At 35.4% G+C, this 22,101-nt stretch overlaps 3 protein-coding genes across 3 annotated transcripts; 2 read left to right on the top strand and 1 right to left on the bottom strand.

Moving 5' to 3' along the window:
• Positions 1-480: 480 nt before the first annotated feature.
• On the top strand, positions 481-12,465 carry LOC122601563 (ABC transporter B family member 20-like). Its single transcript, XM_043774317.1, has 11 exons — positions 481-1,280; positions 5,462-5,516; positions 5,605-5,780; positions 6,200-6,400; positions 6,486-6,745; positions 7,155-7,465; positions 7,555-7,775; positions 8,214-8,554; positions 8,983-9,767; positions 10,538-10,779; positions 10,856-12,465. Exons 1-11 carry the CDS (start codon positions 909-911, stop codon positions 12,083-12,085), a joined length of 4,194 nt encoding a protein of 1,397 aa, XP_043630252.1. The 5' UTR covers positions 481-908; the 3' UTR covers positions 12,086-12,465.
• Positions 12,466-13,021: 556 nt separating this feature from the next.
• On the top strand, positions 13,022-14,144 carry LOC122582158 (aquaporin TIP1-3-like). The gene is made up of 3 exons (XM_043754517.1): positions 13,022-13,227; positions 13,326-13,576; positions 13,661-14,144. Exons 1-3 carry the CDS (start codon positions 13,095-13,097, stop codon positions 14,027-14,029), a joined length of 753 nt encoding a protein of 250 aa, XP_043610452.1. The 5' UTR covers positions 13,022-13,094; the 3' UTR covers positions 14,030-14,144.
• A 128-nt stretch (positions 14,145-14,272) lies between these two features.
• LOC122586016 (F-box protein At2g39490) lies at positions 14,273-16,730 on the bottom strand. Its single transcript, XM_043758133.1, has 4 exons — positions 16,666-16,730; positions 15,633-16,428; positions 14,812-14,967; positions 14,273-14,662 (listed from the first exon to the last, which is right to left on the bottom strand). The coding sequence occupies exons 1-4, from the start codon at positions 16,701-16,703 to the stop codon at positions 14,315-14,317; spliced, it is 1,338 nt and encodes a 445-aa protein (XP_043614068.1). The 5' UTR covers positions 16,704-16,730; the 3' UTR covers positions 14,273-14,314.
• Positions 16,731-22,101: the final 5,371 nt, after the last annotated feature.

Here is a 22,101-nt window from a genome sequence, read left to right as displayed (position 1 = left end):
AAAATTGGACATATCATGTACAATAAGATATTACACAAGTTATATAGGATAAAAACCGTTATATTTTTATTTATGTAAAAGCAAAAGGTCTGTTTTTAAAAAGACTTTAATCATGATGTGTTAAAGTATATATACAAAGACATGTGTTTGTGTCATATCTCATGAGAAAAACAATATAAAAGGGGCACATGCATATTATTTTTTTAAATCATGGATTATAGTAATATATCTATATTTAATAAATGATACAAAATAGTTGGTTGTAGCATCCAACAACCTATAAAGAACATTTTGTGACCTATTTATGTTTGACTTGGATTTTAATCCAAGGTACTTCTAGAAAATTCACAAGAACTATTCAAATTTTCCTAAGCCAAATAAGATTCTTATCTAACTTTTACAAATTAGTTGATTTTTGTAGAAAACAAAATACAAAAGTCTCACCAATTCATTTTCATCTAGTAAAATTTAGCCCCAAAACTGCCAAAACACCCAAACTTTACAAGATAAAAATTTTCTTTTACACAATCAACCCTCCAATAAAAAAGCAAAACGGCAGTCCCTACAATCCCGACGGTCCAAAACGACGTCGTTTATCCAGCAGCCAACCAAAACAAAATAACAACCCAGACGGAATCAAAGTGAAAAAAGTTCAGTTTCCGAGTCAACTTTCTCTCCTTCTTCTTCTTCTTCTTCTTCTTCCATATTTCACATACTGAAAACACACACAAGCTGAAATCTCAACAACTATACAAAAGTATCTTCAAAACGACGTCGGATCGATGAGCACAAAGTGTAATTATTCACATCTCTAGGGTTTCGAAACTGTAAAAAGGATCAAAACGACGAAGTTTTAGTAACAACCTAGGGTTTCGAGAGTGTAAAACTTTAAACTGTAAATATAAATAATGGTACCAAGAGGAGGATTATTCGGCTGGTCGCCGCCGCGGCAACAGCCGTTAACGCCGGTATCGGAAGTATCGGAGCCGCCGGAATCGCCGTCGCCGTATATGGATGCAAGTACGGATGCGGTGGCGCCGGAAGTTGATGACGTGGATGAGGAAATGGAAGAGATCGAGCCGCCGCCGGAAGCTGTGCCGTTTTCGAGATTGTTTGCTTGTGCTGATAAGCTTGATTGGGTGCTTATGTTTGTTGGATCGGTTGCAGCTGCGGCGCACGGGACCGCGCTTGTCGTTTACTTGCATTATTTTGCGAAAATTATTCATTTGCTTAGTCATGATGATGATAGTCCGGATTTGCTGTTTCATCGCTTCAAAGAGGTAGTTTTTAACTTTATATATTGTTATGATTTTTAAGATAGAATTTTAGCTTCCTTTGAAATAGTTGTCAATGTGAGTGTATATCTGTATAGCTTATTGGTTTGTACTAAGGCGTAGTGCTATGTTTCTAGAATTCGGTAGCTGGTATAGCAAGTAAATGATTTGCTGATTAGGTGTGGATAGTTAGCTAACGGGTAGTTAAGGCTGTTAAGTGCTCGGTCTTTTTTGTTTTTCATTAGAAGTTAATAGGTAGCAAATTTTTGAGGTTCCTTTTGTTGGCGAAGCAAAACTTTTTCTCTGGGAGAAGAGTCTAAGTGTGTTGAGGTTAATAGGTACAAGTTCTTAGGTTGTACTAACTATTAACTGCGAGGGTATCATGTTACGTCTTTAGCAATCGTTTCACAAATAGCAAGTAAACGGTTTAGGGATTTAGGTGTAAGTGGTTATGTAATATTTTTATATTTTTGTTCGGATATGGTTCTCTATACTTTAGTATGTCTTTATGTTTTGCTAGTTTCTATTTATAACTAATTGTTGATGAGAGGATTCATATTTAGTTCTCGGCATCACTATCAGTCTAAAATTCTAAGGTATCGGGGCATGAAAGATTTAGGTTTCACTTATTATTAGCAGTCACTACAATTATCTAAAATGCAAGAATGAGAATAAAGATGTGGATACTAGTGTTAATATGAATATTTATAGAAATAAGATGAGATTTTGATTTGTATTATGATCCTTAATGAGTTATAAGGCATCAATGTAATAGATGCTATTATGGGTTTTTTGTATCCCTTGAGCCAGTAATGGAAGTGTATTATGTGGAAGTAGCTATAGCAATGCCATACAACGTTACTTTTTGCGTCAATTGAAACCGACAAATAATGCTTTAACATTATTAGTTTATTACTATTGAGGCTGACGTATTTCGAGAATCTTATAATATAGACCTGCATTAATTATGAGAGCTCGGCTTTATCCCAATAGACTTCTGTATTAACTAGATGTGGTAGTATTGATGAAAATATAAAATCGTCACAAGTTGGGGATTTTAGGAAATAATAACCCAAATTGTGTCCACAAGTCATGGGTATTCTGTATTTCTGTATTCACTTGTCCAAAATCAATCACTAACACTTGGCAATTTATACGTCATCTGTTCCCACCTTTAACTGCTAACCACCATTTATTGTAACCATCATCAGTACCCACATTCCACAGTTCCACCACCATATGCCTGCCAGTACCTACTGCCAGCTGACAGATAACTACCATAGTACCATACATATTCGCCATCCCGAAACCAAAATCTAGTAAGCAAATAGAAGAAAAGTGATTAAAAACCATTTATTGTTGTCGTCACCACCACCTCCTGAAAGCCAACACTGTCTCTGGATAAATTCTATTCACATTAAGGAATACCAAACCAAAATCAAGTAACCAAACAGAAAAATTGATTGTAAACCAAGAATCCTCAATCCTTAATTATAACCTGCAACTTGTGATGATATGACTGGGTTTTGTGGTTAGGCTATGATATTTTTAAAGCTTTTGTTCACGTTTCTTTGAGTTTGCATTAAATAAGGCGAATAAGCTATCTGTTTCAATGTGTTAAGCCACTCATGACTACTTGAACCACTTTTTAAAATAACCTGAACCCGTTTTTGCCAGAACTCACATATCATGCCATGCGGAATTACAAAGCTAAAAAATTTGTAATTTCAAATGTAACAAATACCAAGAAACATCATAAAGCATGAATAGAGTGTGCTAAGATCTTAAACAGATCTACCAGATGTTTCAGTGACAAATCATTAAATTAATGATGCACCAGGATATTCTAATGAGATACAGAATTTTGCTTCATGAGATAAATTGTTTGCAAGATCAAAAATAGTTTGGTGTTTTATAATATCCACAAAGATCATGCCACCTAGTTGAGAAAGGTGAACAAAGAAAAAAGGTTGTAGGCAGAGATAATATAGTGGAAGGTCCAACCTCTTGTTCATTCAGAGTTAAGCCAAGAGAAATAGTTTTAACTTTATCGAGTATCTGTTGCTGAGTTGATCTACATTTTTTCTTGATGGTTTGTAAGATGCGAAATTCATTTCGTTCTCAACCATCTAAAGTGACTTATTTATAAACTATATCTGCAAAACTGATGCTTGAGCTTTGATGGAGCACATGTTTTAAGTAGCACTCATTTAGTTGGTTATGAGTACATCACACATTGTTAGTTTCTCTCTATACTACATGCAGCTATGGGTTTCTTTTGTATGCTTTGAGCTTTCAGTAGCACAATTGTATTGTGTGAAAGTACCTTGGTGATTATCAGATGATGCATTTCAAATTATTCACAGATAAAAATTTTCATGGGATGAGGCTGGCATATTCTATGTATATGGTATCCATGAGAGGAAATTAAGTAGTTATAGCGACCGCCTTCTTTTGCACTTAATTTGAAAAATGTTCTGTGGTGCTAACAAGTTCTTTCATCCTCTAATTTGTCATTAGGCAGAAGTGTGGCAATCCTATGTACACGTGTTTGTTAAATCATGTGGTGCCTCAAATACAATCTCTCTAAAATAGTATACAAACAAGTGTGTTCGTGTATATATGTATGTACATAGACCCACATACGCACATGCATATCTATATGCATACACATACCCACTAGTTTATATGGCTTGAATAGAGAATGAGGCCATATATCTCATCAATATACTCGGCATATAGCAGCATAAGGATATCCTGAATTGTTGGATTATTCGAGAAAGTTAGACGGATACAATCTTTTTCCTGAGTAAGCCAGAGGTATCAAGAATTTTAGGATAATGGGCATACATATTTAGATTAATTAGTCATATGCCCGCGTGGTGGCAGTAGCGGTGTGGTTATTAATGTAAAAGTAATTGATGTAAAAGGGGTAGTATAGTTATTTAAAAGTTACGGGTAGATGTCGTAAATTAAGTCCATTAAGGGTATTATAGGTATTTCAAATGGAGATCTTTAAAGTAGTGAATAAAAAGGAAGGGGTATTTTGGGTTTATTAACAACCTAGTTGAAAAAAATTGAGGGAATCAAATGCTTTATAATGTAGTATAGGTTTCTTATTATCAGTGGGTAGTTGGTGATAAAGTTTAGCCAAGCCTATTTATATTGCTTTTATAATTCTCAATTAATCAATACAATCAGATACAATTTATCTCCATGGTTTATTAGTCTGTATTGTCCTGAACCTATTTCCACTGAACTCGAGTAATTGTGCCACTTTTGATTACAACTTCAACGCCAGTATAAGTCCTAACCAAGCATTACTGTAAATCATATGATAAAGTCATAATAATAAATTAAACTTAAGATGGATTAGGTAAGTGTTGCATGTATAATTCATCAATATAATGATGCATTGGGGTGTTACTACTTACAATCACTTGCCTCATGAGTTTAATTGTTTGTAAGATTAGAAAGTACTTTGGTGTTGTGATATACATGAAAAAAGGGCCATCTAGGTGAGCAGGGCTGACATAGATGATTTAGTGAAGACAATTAAGAACTAGAATTACATTGCATATATCGGCTGCTCGAAACTCATATTTAAGTTTTACTCCCTTCAGTCATAAGGATCAAAATCCATTCAGTCATCAAATATCCTGCCAAGTTTTTTCTCTATAAAGCTCACATAAAAAGTTATGCGTGGGATATGATGGAAACATCCTTTAAATAGTACTCATTTGGTTAACTATCATTTCATGAGCACATGGATCAAGAATTTTAGGTTCTTAAATTTTTTTCTGATAGTCCGTTCTAGTAATAGCCTAAATTGCACCGCCGTACAATTTTATCTAGCTCTTTTCATGTTTCATATTCTTTTCCCACGCTGTATTATGACAGATTTTTAAGTCTGCAGAAACAAAGCTGTGTGTATGACTTTATGTTTGTAGATAGGAAGATCATGTTCTAGCAAGTCTAGATATCATTAAGCCATATATATATATTATATCCATCAGAATAATTCATGGCCGTAAATTTTCTAAAGATTTTATGATGAACAGCTTCATTTCCCTCTGTTTAAATTTTTATTATATAAAAATTTATGGGCCGTAATTGGTTTTCTAAAGATTCGTATTTAACAGCTTCATTCCCCTATATTAATTATTAATTTCCTTAATGTTTTGCAGCTTGCTCTGACCCTTGTCTATATTGCTGGCGGGGTTTTTGCTGCTGGTTGGATAGGTAAGTATTCTTATGTAGTACTGTATTTGTTTATCTTCCGTAGAAAATGCTCCTTTATAGCCATTATTTCTGATTTTCTTGACTGCAGAGGTTTCATGTTGGATTCTTACCGGAGAAAGACAGACTGCTGTAATTAGATCTAGATATGTCCAAGTGCTTCTAAATCAAGATATGAGTTTCTTTGACACCTATGGGAATAATGGCGATATTGTTAGTCAAGTGTTGAGTGACGTATTGCTCATTCAATCTGCTCTTAGTGAGAAAGTAAGTTCTGATCTGACTAGAAGGTGAAGCAAATTTTTGACCAATTTACTTATGAATGGGCTTGTTTTGGTTGATTTCTAACCTTCTATTGTGGAGGGGTCAACTTAAAAAAGTTAAAGAAAAGGACATATTGTAAGTCTCAAAAAATCACTTTTAATGCATACAACCTTTTAAATCGATCTATTCACAGAGTTGGTTTTTATGGCAATAATGTTTTTTTTTTAACATTTAGTACATCAATGGTTTATAGAAGAATTTAAAAATGGACAGTAAATGCTTGTAAACCTGATTCAGTTTGACCTGTTAACTTACACACCACTCATATTTCTACCTATGTTCACGAGTTTCATCTCACCCATTTTTGCTTAATGGAACTAGAAGGTACTGAAATGTTATATCTATCACTATTGTTGATGCAGGTTGGTAATTATATTCATAATATGGCTACATTCTTTAGTGGTCTTGCTATTGGATTTATCAACTGCTGGCAGATTGCCCTCATAACTCTAGCCACCGGTCCGTTTATCGTTGCTGCTGGAGGAATCTCAAATATATTTCTTCATCGACTTGCTGAGAATATTCAAGATGCTTATGCTGAAGCGGCTAGTGTTGCTGAACAGGTAGTTTTGTTGTCCTCTATTCTCTAATTAAATTTTTATATATGTATTGGTTGCTCAACATAAAAGTTTCCTTTTCACTTTATAGGCAATTTCATACATTAGGACTTTATATGCGTTTACAAATGAAACCTTAGCAAAGTATTCTTATGCGGCCTCACTACAAGCTACATTGAGATATGGGATACTGATCAGTCTTGTGCAAGGACTTGGGCTTGGGTTCACATACGGGCTTGCAATTTGTTCTTGTGCTCTGCAACTGTATGTTGGAAGATTTCTAGTTACACATGGAAAAGCTCATGGTGGTGAGATCGTGACAGCTTTGTTTGCTGTAATTCTAAGTGGCCTGTAAGCATCTTGTTTTCATTTGTCCTGTATTCCATGAATGCATATGCCTGAGGGACATTGTGACCCGTATTGCTATTAACGGGCCAATTGGTATACATTTGATCATTAAATGGGTCAAACGGATAAATTCAGAGCAGTTAGCTAAAAAGGAAATGGGTTGAAAGCCACCCGAAAGTTTATTTATAATGCATAAATCCTTCTAAATCATTTTAAGTAAAAATCACTTTGATTCCTCTAATCATATTTGTCTTCAGTTATATCTAAAAAAACTAAAGTTTTGGAAGAGGTATTTTGGGTTAACTTGGACCAACATGCACTAAAATTACAACTTGACAGACCCGCATCATTACACCTCCAGATGACATTTTAATGCTGATACTGCTGTCAAATGGTGTTTGTTTTCTCATAGCGGGTTGAATCAAGCAGCTACAAACTTTTATTCATTTGAGCAAGGGAGAATTGCTGCATATAGACTTTTCGAGATGATTAGCCGTTCATCCTCCACAGTTGATCATAATGGAAACATGCTTGATTCTGTACAAGGGAACATTGAATTCCGAAACGTATATTTCAGTTATTTGTCTCGTCCTGAAATCCCTATTTTAAGTGGCTTTTACCTCACTGTCCCTGCCAAGAAGACCGTGGCACTTGTTGGAAGAAATGGCTCTGGTAAAAGTAGTATCATTCCACTCATGGAACGGTTTTATGATCCTACATTAGGTATTGAAAGTTTTTCTATTTTGAAGATACATATATAATACAGCAATAGTATATACTATTATGCTAAATTTTGTATACTTATTCTCCAGGGGAAGTTCTTTTGGATGGCGAGAACATCAAGAACCTGAAGTTAGAGTGGCTAAGGAATCAAATTGGTTTAGTCACTCAAGAGCCGGCCTTGCTAAGCTTGAGTATTAGGGATAATATTGCCTATGGCAGAGATGCTTCTCAACTGCAAATCGAAGATGCAGCCAAAATTGCTCATGCACATACGTTCATAAGCTCCCTTGAAAAAGGATATGATACACAGGTAGAAGTCAAAGAAGTATGCTCTTATAAATGGTTGGCTCGGCTGGGTAATGGGGGTCAATACATATAGCAGTCTAGCACTCGTTGGGTTGGTTTCGGTTGACCTGAAACATTTCTTTTTTTTTTTGTCCAACTCCTTTTGAAGTTTCTATATATATATTTTTTGAAAGGCATGAAGTTTTTATATATAATTTCACTAATATATAATCTTTCTGAAATATGGAGCTTAAGCAACGAAATTACAGTTTGTGCTACTTTTCGACCCGTTTTGTTTTTAAACAAGTATCTTCAGTTGACGCGTTAAAGATATATTTAAACTGAATCGACCCATTCACAAGTAAATGAGTCAAAACTGCACCTTTAGTTCTTATCATATATCTCAAAAGTAATTTTCCTCCGATTATCGTTAAAGTAACGATGGCAAATTTGTGTACTTCAGGTAGGTAGGGCTGGTTTATCATTGTCAGAGGAACAGAAGATAAGACTTTCTGTTGCCAGGGCAGTTCTATCCAACCCATCTATTCTTCTTCTTGATGAGGTCACTGGTGGACTGGATTTTGAAGCTGAAAAGTCAGTACAGGAGGCTTTAGATCTCTTGATGTTAGGTCGTTCAACCATCATAATTGCTCGTCGGCTTTCTTTAATTAGAAATGCTGATTTTATTGCTGTGATGGAGGAAGGTCAACTTATGGAGATCGGGACCCATGATGAACTGATAGCATCAGATGGGCTATATGCAGAACTCCTAAGATGTGAAGAAGCAGCTAAACTCCCAAGAAGGTAAAATATCAAATATAATATAATTCTGCATCTTGTTATATCTTCATTCAGATGAGTATCTTGTGAATATGTGATGTTACAATTCCGAGGCTTAGGCAGGTAAAGCAACAAATCGAAATTGGTCACTTTAATTTTGTTTGAAATGATGTGGGATATCTTGGGAGTTTACTTGTAAATACTTCGTTGTCCATTTATAGAACTTATTATAAACAAACAATGTGCTGATCATGATTACTGAAACAAATATGTTGAAGTTCTAATAATTTAGATCTCTAAAATTGTGAGTTGGAAGCTTTATGCATCCCTTTGTAGCCTACTGTTGTGGTTTCCCCCATTTGAGATAAAATACAGTTTTGTTCGCTTCATTCACAATTATACTTGTTGAAGTTGCGACCTATGATTTGACACTTTCTTTTGTACTTGTTTAGGATGCCTGTGAGAACCTATGAGACGGCGACTTTTCAAATTGAAAAGGATTCATCTGCAAGCCACAGCTATCAAGAACCATCATCTCCCAAATTTGCTAAATCACCATCACTTCAAAGAGCATCCAACCTACATGCATCAGCGAGGTCTCCTGATTCTGCTTATAATTCGCATGAATCTCCCAGAAACCTGAGCCCTGGTGAAAAAACAGTTGAAAACGGTTCATACATGGACGACAAACAACCTTCAATTAAGAGGCAAGATAGCTTCGAGATGAGACTTCCCGAGTTACCAAAGATTGATGTCCATTCTATTCAGAGACAAGCATCTCACGGGTCAGATCCTGAATCACCCGTCTCGCCACTTTTAACATCTGATCCTAATAATGAGCGCTCTCATTCGCAAACTTTTAGTCGACCTAATTCTCAGTTCGGTGATGATCCTGTCAAAGTCAAAGCAGTCAAGGAGAAGCAAAAACGAAAAGAGCCACCTATGTGGAGGCTTATTGAGCTGAGTTTTGCTGAATGGCTTTATGCTGTTCTTGGAAGCACTGGTGCTGCAATCTTTGGTTCTTTTAACCCGCTTCTTGCCTATGTGATTGCATTAATTGTGACAGAATACTACAGAAATGAGAGTAGGGGACACATGCGGCGTGAAGTGGATAAATGGTGTTTAATCATTGCCTGCATGGGTTTTGTTACTGTAATAGCAAACTTTTTGCAGCATTTTTACTTCGGTATCATGGGGGAGAAGATGACAGAGCGAGTTAGGAGAATGATGTTTTCTGGTTAGTAATTTCTTCTCTAGCACTACTTTTTTTATCCTTGTCGAAGCGTATGTAGTCAATTATTACTAGGGGTGGAAATTCGATGGGTTAGCTTTATGGGTGGTCCAGATTGACAAAAACGAAGAGCCAAACTGGTACCAGCTATCTTTGGTCCAGTTTTGGTTTAGTGTGGTTCAGAAGTCTGGGACAGGAACCTATATTGTTTTTGTATTTTTAAATTAAAGTTTTTAATTTTGTTGCACAATATCAACAAGTTTAGAACGATACAGTATAGATACTCCAAATTTATAGTTGGCTTATGGTCCACTTTGAGACTGGAAAAGACAGTATTGAACTAGTTTAGATCAGTCCGGTTCTCGGTTTATTTTCAATTTTCTGTGCTTCCGATCATGTGTGGGTGCGGTCTGGTATCATCTCGATGAACACCCCTATACAGGCTGGTTGGATAACGGGTTTGAATTGAAACTTTTATTTTTTGGCGAGTGTCAAAGTACTTTGAATAGACTCAAAACACCTATTCCAAACATGTTTCTCATAAAACAATTACTGTGTCATATACTTATATTACTGCATAAGATATTTTATTCCATATACATTACAAGTGTTTGAATAAAATGTTCGTGTTTGACCCGTTTTTTTTAGTCTGCCCTTTTTTCTTCCCTTTCTACTTTACCTCTTTGGTATGTTACAAGTAGAACTTTACCTGAGTTAACCCAATAATAAGTTATAGGTTAGAAATCACCAAATCTAATAACTTTGTTCAATCGCAGCAATGCTCCGAAACGAAGTTGGATGGTTTGATGAAGAAGAAAACAGTGCTGATACATTATCCATGCGATTGGCAAATGATGCTACATTTGTGAGAGCGGCTTTCAGCAACCGGCTTTCTATATTCATACAAGATTGTACAGCCGTTCTTGTCGCAATTCTTATAGGGATGCTTCTGCAGTGGCGGTTGGCACTAGTGGCTTTAGCCACACTTCCGGTTCTTACTCTTTCAGCCATAGCTCAGGTTTGTCATCTTTAGCTCGCTCATTAGACTACAAACTTTCGGATTTTAGAAGTTGACACCAAGTTGAATGTTGCAGAAACTATGGCTCGCGGGATTTTCAAAGGGAATACAAGAGATGCACAGGAAAGCATCATTGGTCCTTGAAGATGCAGTTAGAAATATTTATACAGTTGTGTCGTTCTGTGCTGGTAACAAAGTAATGGAGCTTTACAGATTGCAGTTACGGAAAATATTCACAAAAAGCTTTTTGCATGGTATGGCTATTGGTTTTGGTTTTGGGTTATCACAGTTTCTTCTCTTCGCCTGCAATGCGCTTCTTCTTTGGTACACTGCACTTTCTATAAAAAATGGACATGTGGATCTCCCAACTGCCATTAAAGCGTACATGGTTTTCTCTTTTGCCACATTTGCCCTTGTGGAGCCATTCGGTTTGGCTCCATATATTTTAAAAAGAAGAAAGTCTCTCATTTCGGTCTTCGAAATAATAGACCGAGTCCCTAAAATTGAGCCCGATGACGTCACTGCTTTGAAGCCTCCAAATGTTTATGGAAGTATCGAGTTGAGAAATGTTGACTTTTCTTATCCTACACGTCCCGAGATTCTTGTGCTTAGCAATTTCAGTCTTAAAGTCAACGGTGGGCAAACTGTTGCGGTTGTGGGTGTTTCGGGATCAGGAAAAAGCACGATCATTTCTTTGATAGAGAGATTTTATGATCCGGTTGCTGGTCAGGTGATCTTAGATGGTAGGGATCTAAAGCAGTTTAATCTAAGATGGTTGAGGAATCACCTTGGTGTTGTTCAACAAGAACCGATTATCTTTTCGACTACCATACGGGAAAATATAATTTATGCAAGACATAATGCAAGTGAGGCTGAAGTTAAAGAGGCAGCAAGAATAGCAAATGCTCACCATTTTATAAGTAATTTGCCTCATGGTTATGACACCCATGTTGGTATGAGGGGCGTAGACTTAACCCCAGGTCAGAAACAGCGCATTGCAATTGCACGTGTTGTGCTTAAAAATGCTCCAATCTTGTTATTGGACGAAGCAAGCTCATCTATTGAGTCAGAATCGAGTCGCGTGGTTCAAGAAGCTCTCGACACACTGATAATGGGGAATAAAACAACTATTCTTATAGCCCATAGAGCTGCTATGATGAGGCATGTCGACAACATTGTTGTGCTTAATGGAGGGCGGATAGTCGAGGAAGGCGCACATGATTCTTTAATGTCTAAAAATGGTTTGTATGTTCGGTTAATGCAACCACATTTTGGAAAGGGTATCCGTCAACACAGGCTTATTTAGTTTTTTGGGGGTATATGATCCGTTTTACAGAGTCGAGGCGGCCGAGGTTGTGGTGGATGTAGCGACTGCCTGGCAGGGGTTATGAGGCGAAATAGGTTTGTAGATTGCAAATTCTTTTGGAGGCCAAGGATTGAATCTTAGCCTTCATGATATATTGTTTTGTTAATTGTAGAATTGGTAGTTGGTATTGTGCCTTTTTACTTTTTTTCCTTTGTTTCTGTTTTGTTTTTCTTAGCATGTTTGACCATTTTGTAGATTTTGTATATGCTTTTTACTTCTGTGGCAGTTCATATGAGGCTCAAAAGGAGAAAGTTAAGGTATTTATTGTAATCTTCATTGTATATAAAGAGACTTAGAATTCATTCAAGTTCTCTATTTAATTCTTGGTGCGTCTAGTTTTGTTTATTGTAACCCGAAGTACCATTATGAAAAAGGGGGTGATATCTGTTCCACAACTATCGATTAATCTACCACAAACATGTTTCACTGACTTCTACGGTATGCCTTAAAAATTGTACTAATATCAATTCTCTTATGAAAAAGCCACCCATCTTCGATTTTTTTATCAACACTTGTACCTATTTCATACGAAAAAATTATATGCAGGTGAAACAATTACAAGTAAAACGGCGTATCTTATTATTATGTGAGTTAATTTTTAATCTTTTTATATTAGATGGCATAGATATCAATGTGAAGTTTACCATTTGATTAGTGGTTGCGATGTGTTGTACTAATATATTTTGACATTTTAATAGGTGGAAATGTAACATTATGTAATTAAAGTCTTAGTACAATCTCAACTATTAGCTACCATACACGTGTCAACTGACCCCATTGAGCAGCTTTTTAACCGGGCTTACTAATTTACCGCGACCTGTAAGACCGGTTCCTTGGCCGTTATTTTTGTTTTATAAACACATTAATACAATGCTCTTCATGCCTTTCACTCCTGGTCACTTGGTTTACACAACCATTAGTTTTCAAGACAAACTCATCTTAAGAAAACATGCCTCTCTACAGAATTACCATTGGAACTCCGGGGGAAGCCAGCCACCCTGATACACTTAAAGCTGGCTTGTCGGAGTTCATTTCAACACTCATTTTTGTGTTTGCGGGTTCAGGATCTGGCATGGCTTATAGTATGCTATTTTCCCATGTCATTTTTTTTCTTTTTTTTGGGTATTTGTCTTGGATGTTTACTAACTATTTATATGTTGAAAATATTTTTGGGGGTCAGGTAAGCTGACTTATGATGCACCAGCTACTCCGTCAGGACTAGTGGCAGCATCACTATCCCATGCATTCGCCTTATTTGTGGCAGTTTCAATAAGTGCAAATGTCTCTGGTGGCCACGTAAACCCAGCCGTGACACTTGCATCCTTCATTGGTGGAAATATCTCATTTCTTAGTGCAATTGTTTATTGGATTGGTCAGTTGGTTGGGTCTGTTGTCGCGTGCTTGCTCCTCCAGTATGTCACCGGTGGAATGGTAAGATCATATGAAACACAATCCTAAACACCATCCAACTTTTTCTCAAAGGCTAATATAAGATAATCTATAACCAAATTGTAGGAAACGCCAGCGTTTGGTTTCTCATCTGATGTTTCTATTGGAAATGCACTTGTATTGGAGATCGTAATGACCTTTGGGCTAGTCTACACAGTGTACGCCACAGCGGTGGATCCAAAGAAAGGCAATATCGGAATCATTGCACCTTTGGCGATTGGTTTGATTGTAGGTGCCAACATCTTAGTTGGTGGTGCGTTTGATGGGGCCTCAATGAACCCAGCAGTCTGCTTTGGCCCAGCAGTGGTGAGCGGGGTATGGAAGCATCATTGGGTCTATTGGGTCGGTCCATTTATTGGTGCTGCCATAGCAGCCCTCATCTATGACAATATCTTCATTGGTGAACACGAGCAGCTTCCAGTAACTGATTATTGATCGTATTTAGTCCAAGATCTTTTGTTTCATGTTTGGTTTAAGATTATGGAGGAGAACAAATAGTGCAATTAATTTTGCCATTTTCGGAAATTAGCTAAGGTGTTACTTATGCTTTTAGGGGATTAAATAAGATGTCATGTTTTTGTCTTGCTATTAATAGTATGATCTTGATTAAGTATCATTAGGGAATTACTAGTAGTTTATCCACAAACCATAAATACAAAAATTTCAATTATTGTTTGGTTTAAAAACTTAGTCAACAGCATTAAAGAGAAAGATGCCTCTTTAAGCCATATGAGGATGCTTAGAACATAAACCTATGTTATTTTCAAGTTCTTCCACAAACTTGTAACAAAACTTCAGTTTATTTGATTTTGTTGCTTTACCGATTGTCTGCCGCTTGGGGATCCTTATCAGACACCTTGTTTGCATCCCCTCCCTCGTCTCTACTACTCGAGGCTCAACATTGAAAACTTCCATCATATGTTCCTTAAAGAACATAACTTCTTCGTCGCTCTTACATCCCTCTAGTTTGACCAGTTTGAGCTTGCGTAAAGGTGATTTTTTGACCTTGATGGAGCTCTTATGGTCACCAGTAAAGGGCTTGCGTCTTGAGTACCTTTGAGGGTCAATCTGAGTGTTATTGAGTTAAACAATGTCAATGTCAAGGATATCCAATCCCATCATGAACAAGGTATAAAGGGGTGAGAAGTAAACAGTCTAAACCCTACCATATTAAAACATAAAGGTTCAAAGCTCTGTATACATGTAAGGGAGCTTACACTTATGAACAGCCTCTTGAGAGAAGTGCAATACTTTAAGAAAGAAAACAACCAATTCATGTTATCCTCTCCCATACAACCATCAATCCACCACAAATCTTCAAGTTTGCTGAATCTGAACTCCTTCTCTAAAAACAGCAATGGCCCAAATACTTCCTACAAGTAATTAAAGAAAATCATAAACTAAAGTCTTTATAAGACTATAGCCGTTGGTATTATCTTCTAGAAAGGTACCCGCGGAATGCGGCGGTGGCGGCTGCGACTCCGGTCTGGTGGTGTCAGCGGCGGGTGGTGATGGCGGCAATTATTGGTGGTGGTGGTAGCGATGTCGATTGGTATTGGTTGATGTAATGTAAAAAATATAAGATGGTAGTGGAATATTTTATAAGATAAGTATTTAGAGTGTAAATTGTTAAGATAATAGTTTAGGTTTAAAATAGTTCATTAAGGGTAAATTGAGTTATTTTTAATAACTTCTTTTTACTAGGGGGTGTTCAGTATAGGCAATCGAGTCATTTCTAAACTAACTTTCTTGTAACTCTCTTTTGGAAAGAGGGGGCAAAAATTTTTAGAAAAGAGTAAAGATAAATATATATATATAATTGCCCAAAATAGCAGATTACTCTGAAGACTTCTGCCTTCAACTTATGACAAAATGCAACAAACCTTCTTACATTTTTTATTTTTTTTTGTCAATCAAGTCTAATTAAATCATAGCAATATTCAAAGTACATTGCCTTCAAATTATCACAAATGCAACAAATTAACCTTCCGATTTTATTCCAAGTATGTTGATATTTTATCTCTAGTAGGAAACTTACCTCATACATTCGTCCATGAAGTGTAAGCACTCTGACATCTCTCATTGTTTTCAAGAGCGAGTAATAGACCCTGTAATCCAAGTGTTTAGACCCCGGTCCTTCTAAGTCGAAGTATACATCTTCTAAATAGTTATAACTGTGGAACCAAAACCAGCATAAGAAACCATAATTTCGAAGAGATGTAAGCTCCAATGCATCCACATACACCGACTTAAGATCAACACAATTTTCCACACTTAAGCGCACGAGCTTAGCAAGGCCCTCAATTCTCAAAGCCCTCAATCCATTACACTTTTCAATAAATAAATTCTCAACATACCGAAACTTGCTGATCAAAGATGAAACAAACTCACAGCATATATAGTTAATTGAAGTTAGCTTAAGTGTCTTGATACAAAGTGAATATGAAGAAGAAGGTGCTAAATCCATTGTGTTCAACACAATGTCCCACCAAAACTTCTTTTCCCAACCTTGATTTCCTTTAGAAAAATCAAGATGAAGTTTCATGTTCACCCCAATCGAAGCCGTGACAATCAACCCTTGATTGAAATGGTACTCTAGCTTTCTAGGCATCTTTAGAGGATGCTCTTCATCAAAATTAGCAATAAAGGCACTAATCACAGACTCGAATTCTTGAACGTTGACTTCTCTTCCTCCATGTTTTATCAAAGGTTTGCTCCATAATCTTGTAAAGTGAGCTACAGCCTTTGATCCGGAATCCAAAGGGTGAATTGAGAGAATTTTTGCAAGAATTTCATCTGGTAATTTGCTTATATAGTCTTGATCAATCTCTGACCTGCACCATAAAACACGTATTAAAACATACAACAAGCCGAATGCACATATCCGGTTTGAACATCAAATTAAAGCTTTGTTAAACTATCGAGCTAGCTCGAGCTAAAGCGTAGCCTAATAATGTATTAGTCCGGTTTGAACTCAAAGTTGTCACAAGAAGCACCCAAATGGCCAAATAGGTAGCTAGGATTACGTCCATCTAAATTATTTGCAAACAAAAAAAGAAAGGAGAACTCACCTTGAGATATCATTAGTGTTTTTTCTTCTTTGTTCCATGTTTTGTTGGGGGTTTAGGTGGTTCAAATTTGCAATATGATATATAGAAGTTTTTGTCTAATATAATAAGACTTTTTAACAAAAAGGATAAAAATACATACCTTTAGCGAAACACATTGTCAATTATTTCCCAAGTCTTTGTCATATCACACTTTAATATGTTGACGTTTGACATTGGTCGGCCTACTATGCGCCGGAACAGAATTTTCTGGGAAATTTCTTAAGTTTGCTAATACTTTAGATGGTTGAAGTTTTAAAAGTAGTTACTTTTTACTTAAGTTTAAGGCTTTTTGAAAGTTTTGGTAATTTTATACTTCATTATTGGATATAAGGCTTTTGGAAAGTTATGGTGATCGATTTTATACTTAATTATATTGGATACATATTTTACTAGCATATATTAATGAGTTTAATTGGATATACAAAGGTTTACAATATAATTCATTGACGCTTTTCTTGAATTATTAGTTAAAAGTAATAATAATTTTGTCCTCTATATCAAAAAGTTTACTAATAATGTTGTATACATTAGCATATTTTTAATTAATTTGTTGGTGGAATATTTCAAAATAGAAATAACCAATCAAAGTACTTTCGTACGAAAGTTTCTAAAGGGGAGGGAGCCGGAGCGAGATGGAGGAGAGAGTTGGCGGCGAGCTCGCGAGATGAAGCGAGCTTCGGTTGTCGGTGAGGGGAGCTGGGCGCGAGATGGAGCTGGCGAGTATGTATCTCGCGGAGAGTTGGAGAAGACAAGGACCATTTGTGAAACTTTTCAAACGGTCATTTGACCGTTAAAGGGACTGTCGGTGCAAATTAAGATGCTCCAAGGACCATTTGTGACAAGTCTGGCAAACTTTTTTTTTTTTTTCAAATTTCTATATAAAGGGCCGAACCTATTACACCAAAATCACAACCAAACACCATTTTTACTCTATATTTCTCATTTCAAACACAAATATTAACATATTTTCATCATATGGATCCATCAACTTCATCATCATCGTCGTCCGAAGCAATTTCTTCGGCTTCGGAATTTTCAATTCCTTTGCCGTTTCCAAATTTATCCACGGGTAGTAGCCTACCTTTTTTGCAAAGTGTTCTTGACGCGGTTGAAGACGACACGGCAAGCTCAACCGAAACCCGCACCTACATCGAGCCGTTTCGGGAACGAGCTCACGAAACGCTTATGCGTGACTACTTTGTTGAAAACCCAAAGTTTGTGGATATTGAGCAACGGTTTGGTTTCGTGAAAGATTTCGAATGAGTCAAAGGTTGTTTTTGAAGATTGTTGTTGATATTGAGCAACGGTTCGTATTGTGGATAAAGGATTATAAAGGATGATGGAAGGGCAATATCACCGGTTTGTATTATGGATAGGGGAGTTCGAGTGGTTTATAACCACGATGCTGTGGATGAGATAGAAGATAAAGAAGTTCATTATCGTCTTCGATATGATCTTACAAAGCACGTTGGGAGACAAAATTTATCCCACCTCGACGACCCGGCGGCTCAACCAACACCGATTGCCGATTTATTTATTTAGTTTTTTATATTTCGTAATAAAATGTATGTGGTTTTATTTTATTTTATGTTTTGTATCTTTAAATTTTTAATATCTAAATGAAATGTATGTGTTTTCCTTATATATTTGATTAGTTTATATTAAAAAGAGTTAGTTATGTAAAGTTTATAAAGTTAAGGATAAATTATTAAAATGTGAAGAAAAGGTTGGGAATTTCGGATGCCACTAAAAAAAGGTTGAAAAAAGGTTAAAGGTTTGAAATGAGGTGGAGTAATTTGATTGGATAAAATTGAGGGTTGAGAGGATTGAGCTCTCCGGCTCCCTCCCCCTAACAATTTAAAAAGACATTCCGCATTTATTTTATAACATAGTACTAGTACGTAGTAAAGATAGAGATAGTTTCTAGTAATTCAATAATGGTTTGATGTCTAAAAAATTGCAAGTTCACAATATTAATTGAACAAGAAGTCCAGGCATTTTATGGCATGTGAGGATGATTAGATAGTTTTTTAGACTTCAAATCTCGAGTTTCTTCTGTAAACTTGTAATTAAACTTCAACGTATGCGATGTTGTTGCTTTCCCTATCAAAACCCTCGTGTACATTCGTTCACTTGCGTCTACGACAAGAGGTTTGGCCTCGAAAACATTCCTCAGCCGATCATTCAAGTCCATCATGTCTTCGTCATTTGTAAATCCCTCCAGTTTCACCACCTTAAGCTTGCACAATCTCCACTTTTCGACCTTGCTAGAGTGCTCGTAGTGATCACTTACAGACTGCTTAGGCGACGCATAGCTTTGTGGGTTTATCTGCAAATTAATATATATAGTTGCAGTGAAGAAAATTAAGATAGCATCAAATTAAAAAGAATTCACTCCAAGAAAAGAAAAGGAGCATATATACTTAACTGTTATGAATAACCTTTCTAGAGAAGTGCAAAACTTCAAGAAACAAAATAATGAATTGATGTTATCTTCTTCCATACAACTATCAATCCACCACAAATCTTGTACTTGGCTAAATATAATATGTTGGTTATTTGTATCCTCTTTGCACAATAATGGTTCAAAAATTTCCTAAATGTGTAACAAGAAAAGAAAAAACACACACATCAAGTGATATATAGACAAGCCATAGTATTTTCAAAAATATACAAGTCTATAGAGTATATCTTAAGTGAAATTCAAAAGATAAAAAAAAAAGTTACCTTAAACATCCATCCATGAATTGTAAGCACTTCTACACCTTGAATTGCTTGAAGGAGTGGATTAAAAAGATCATAGTCCAAGTGGTTGAACGCGGGACGCATAGAATCCAACTTCACATCTTTCAAGTAGACTACGTCATAGAACGTAAAAAGGTATAAACTTCCCCTGCATCTAAGAGATCTAAGCTCCAATGCTTCCACACACACCGATTCAATACCAACACAATCTAGAATTCTTAAGTCCCTGAGATTATACAATCCTTCAACTCTCAAAGAACTACCGAATCCATTACACTTTTCTAATATAAAGCACTTAATATCCGGAAACTTGAAGATCATATGTGAAAACAATTCATGACTCAAATGTTTGATCCAAGTTAATTTCAAGCTCTGTATATAATAGGGATATTTAGGAGTTAGTGCTAGCTTCATCGTGTTGTACAAAATCTCCCAATTACCCGACTCTTCTTGATTTAGTACTTTGGAAAAATCAAGATTCAGGCTGTTGTTCAACCCGATTGATGCAGTCACAATCATTTGCTTAGTGAAATGGAATTCAAGATTTCTGGGTGCTTTTAAAGGATCATTTCCTTTATAATAAAAAAACAAATCACTAATTCCGGTTTCAAAATCTTGGATTTTGACTTGTTTTCCTACATGTTTGATGCAAGGCCTGTCCACTAAACCAGTGAAAACAGCTACAGCTTTTGACCCAGAGTCCCGAGGGTGAATGGAGACGATTCGTTCCAGAACATCGTATGGTAATTTGCTTATGTAATCTATCTTTGATAATCTGCATGTATACATACAAATTAATTTTCCATTATATTGTTTCTTAAGGTGTAATATGTGCAAATCATATCTTTGACGTTCAAAAATAAGAAAATCAAACTCACCTTAAGTGACTACGAGCTGGTGACACTCTATCATAGCGATGTAAATTGCTTATGTAGTCTTGATCAATGTCTGTGAGCTGCAAATTCTTGATCTTTTCACTGATTTGTATCATAAATGTAATCGTGAGTCATACATGACCAAATAAATATCATACAAGGAAAATGAGCAACCATGAGAAAAAAAAAAAAACTTTGCAAGGACATGTCTTGATCGACTTTTTTTTAGTCAAAGTCAAAGGGATATATCATCGTTATATATCCTCCAATAGTTTTTATACATTTGTATGGCCTTTTTATTATAAAAAAGGTGAAAATTTTAAAATTATATATTAGAAACATGTAAAACATAATAAAAATTCATATGCGAATTTTTTTTGTGTGTGAAAAATATATAAAATATACATATAATTTTGTTCATGTATATATTGATTTATTAATATGTGAATAAATTTGTTTATATTTACCATTCATATATAAACCAGTCTTATATGTTATTATTTATAAAGGGTGCTCATGATTATTTCAGAATAAATGATTTTCACATAAACTTTTTCTTATATATACATATATCCTGTTTTGTATGCATATATATATTAATATATATATGTCTTAGGTAAAATAAAACAAGTATTAAAATAAAACAAATAAAATAATAAGTTTTTTTTCACTAAAAATCACTGTGTATCATAAAAATCATCGTACATAAATTGTTTCGTGAATCTTCGTGTATCAGTTTAACCATGATTTAAGAGTTAAGATCTTTAACTATTTGTTTTTACTACCCTAGAGTATTTATATATGCATTATTTTTGTATAAACATATGTTCTATATGTATATAGTGTTTATATAAACTTTATAAAGTATGTATGTATGAGTATTATGCATGTCATAGTGTCATACATATATGCATGTAGTTTTTTCTTAAGAAAACGTCCTTTTTTGTGAACCTTGGTTACTTTCTATGAAGGTGAACTTCAACCATGTGCACATTGATTCGGTTAAAAACATGCACGACAATAACTACAAATTAAAATTAAAAAACAATGAATAATAGAAAAACAGAATAACCTCACCTCGAAAAGTCATCATTGCATGTTTGTTTTTGTTCTTGTTCTTCTTCGTGTTCCATGTGAAAGTTTAAGGTCTAAATTAACATTGATAATGGGATTTTGGTTTCGAACATCAATTTAAAAAACTTATGAAATTTGGAGAAGGGTCTGATGAAGACGATGACGATTAAAACGGGTATCCGAACTTTTAATTATTATTTGTTAACTGCGAATTGAAGTTTGCACAGCCAATTAATTATGCATAGCCATAGGCACCATGAGCTTATTTGAATGATTACTTCAATTCACAGGAAGTCCCGAGTTCTCCGTTTTTATAAGTATATAGACAGAGAGTTGTTTAGCTAATTTATGTTATTAAAGTATATTTTTTATTTTATTTTTTAGACTAGTAATTTTTTCTGGACTCTTATTAAAATTTGATAATTATATAAGTAAATCTTAAAAATCTTATATTTAATTGGTGAAGGATATATACCAAATAATTATATTTACTTAACTCTATAAAAAGCTTTCCGTATAAAAATATTACATGAAGGAGATATATACCAAATATATAAGTTTGTAGATGATTTACTTTAGTCGATAGATATAATTTTTAAAAAATATACCGCTTGGCCAAAAAAACAATGTATTACCACTGGCTCCACATATGAAGTTCTAAAGACGTAGGTTCAATTTTTTTGGGTGCTCGTCTGCTCAGATC

This window comes from Erigeron canadensis, chromosome 1 (genome assembly GCF_010389155.1).
Source record: "Erigeron canadensis isolate Cc75 chromosome 1, C_canadensis_v1, whole genome shotgun sequence".
Lineage (NCBI taxonomy): Eukaryota > Viridiplantae > Streptophyta > Magnoliopsida > Asterales > Asteraceae > Erigeron > Erigeron canadensis.
Note: the sequence above shows the minus strand (reverse complement) of the source record. Positions and strands in the feature narration are given on the sequence as shown.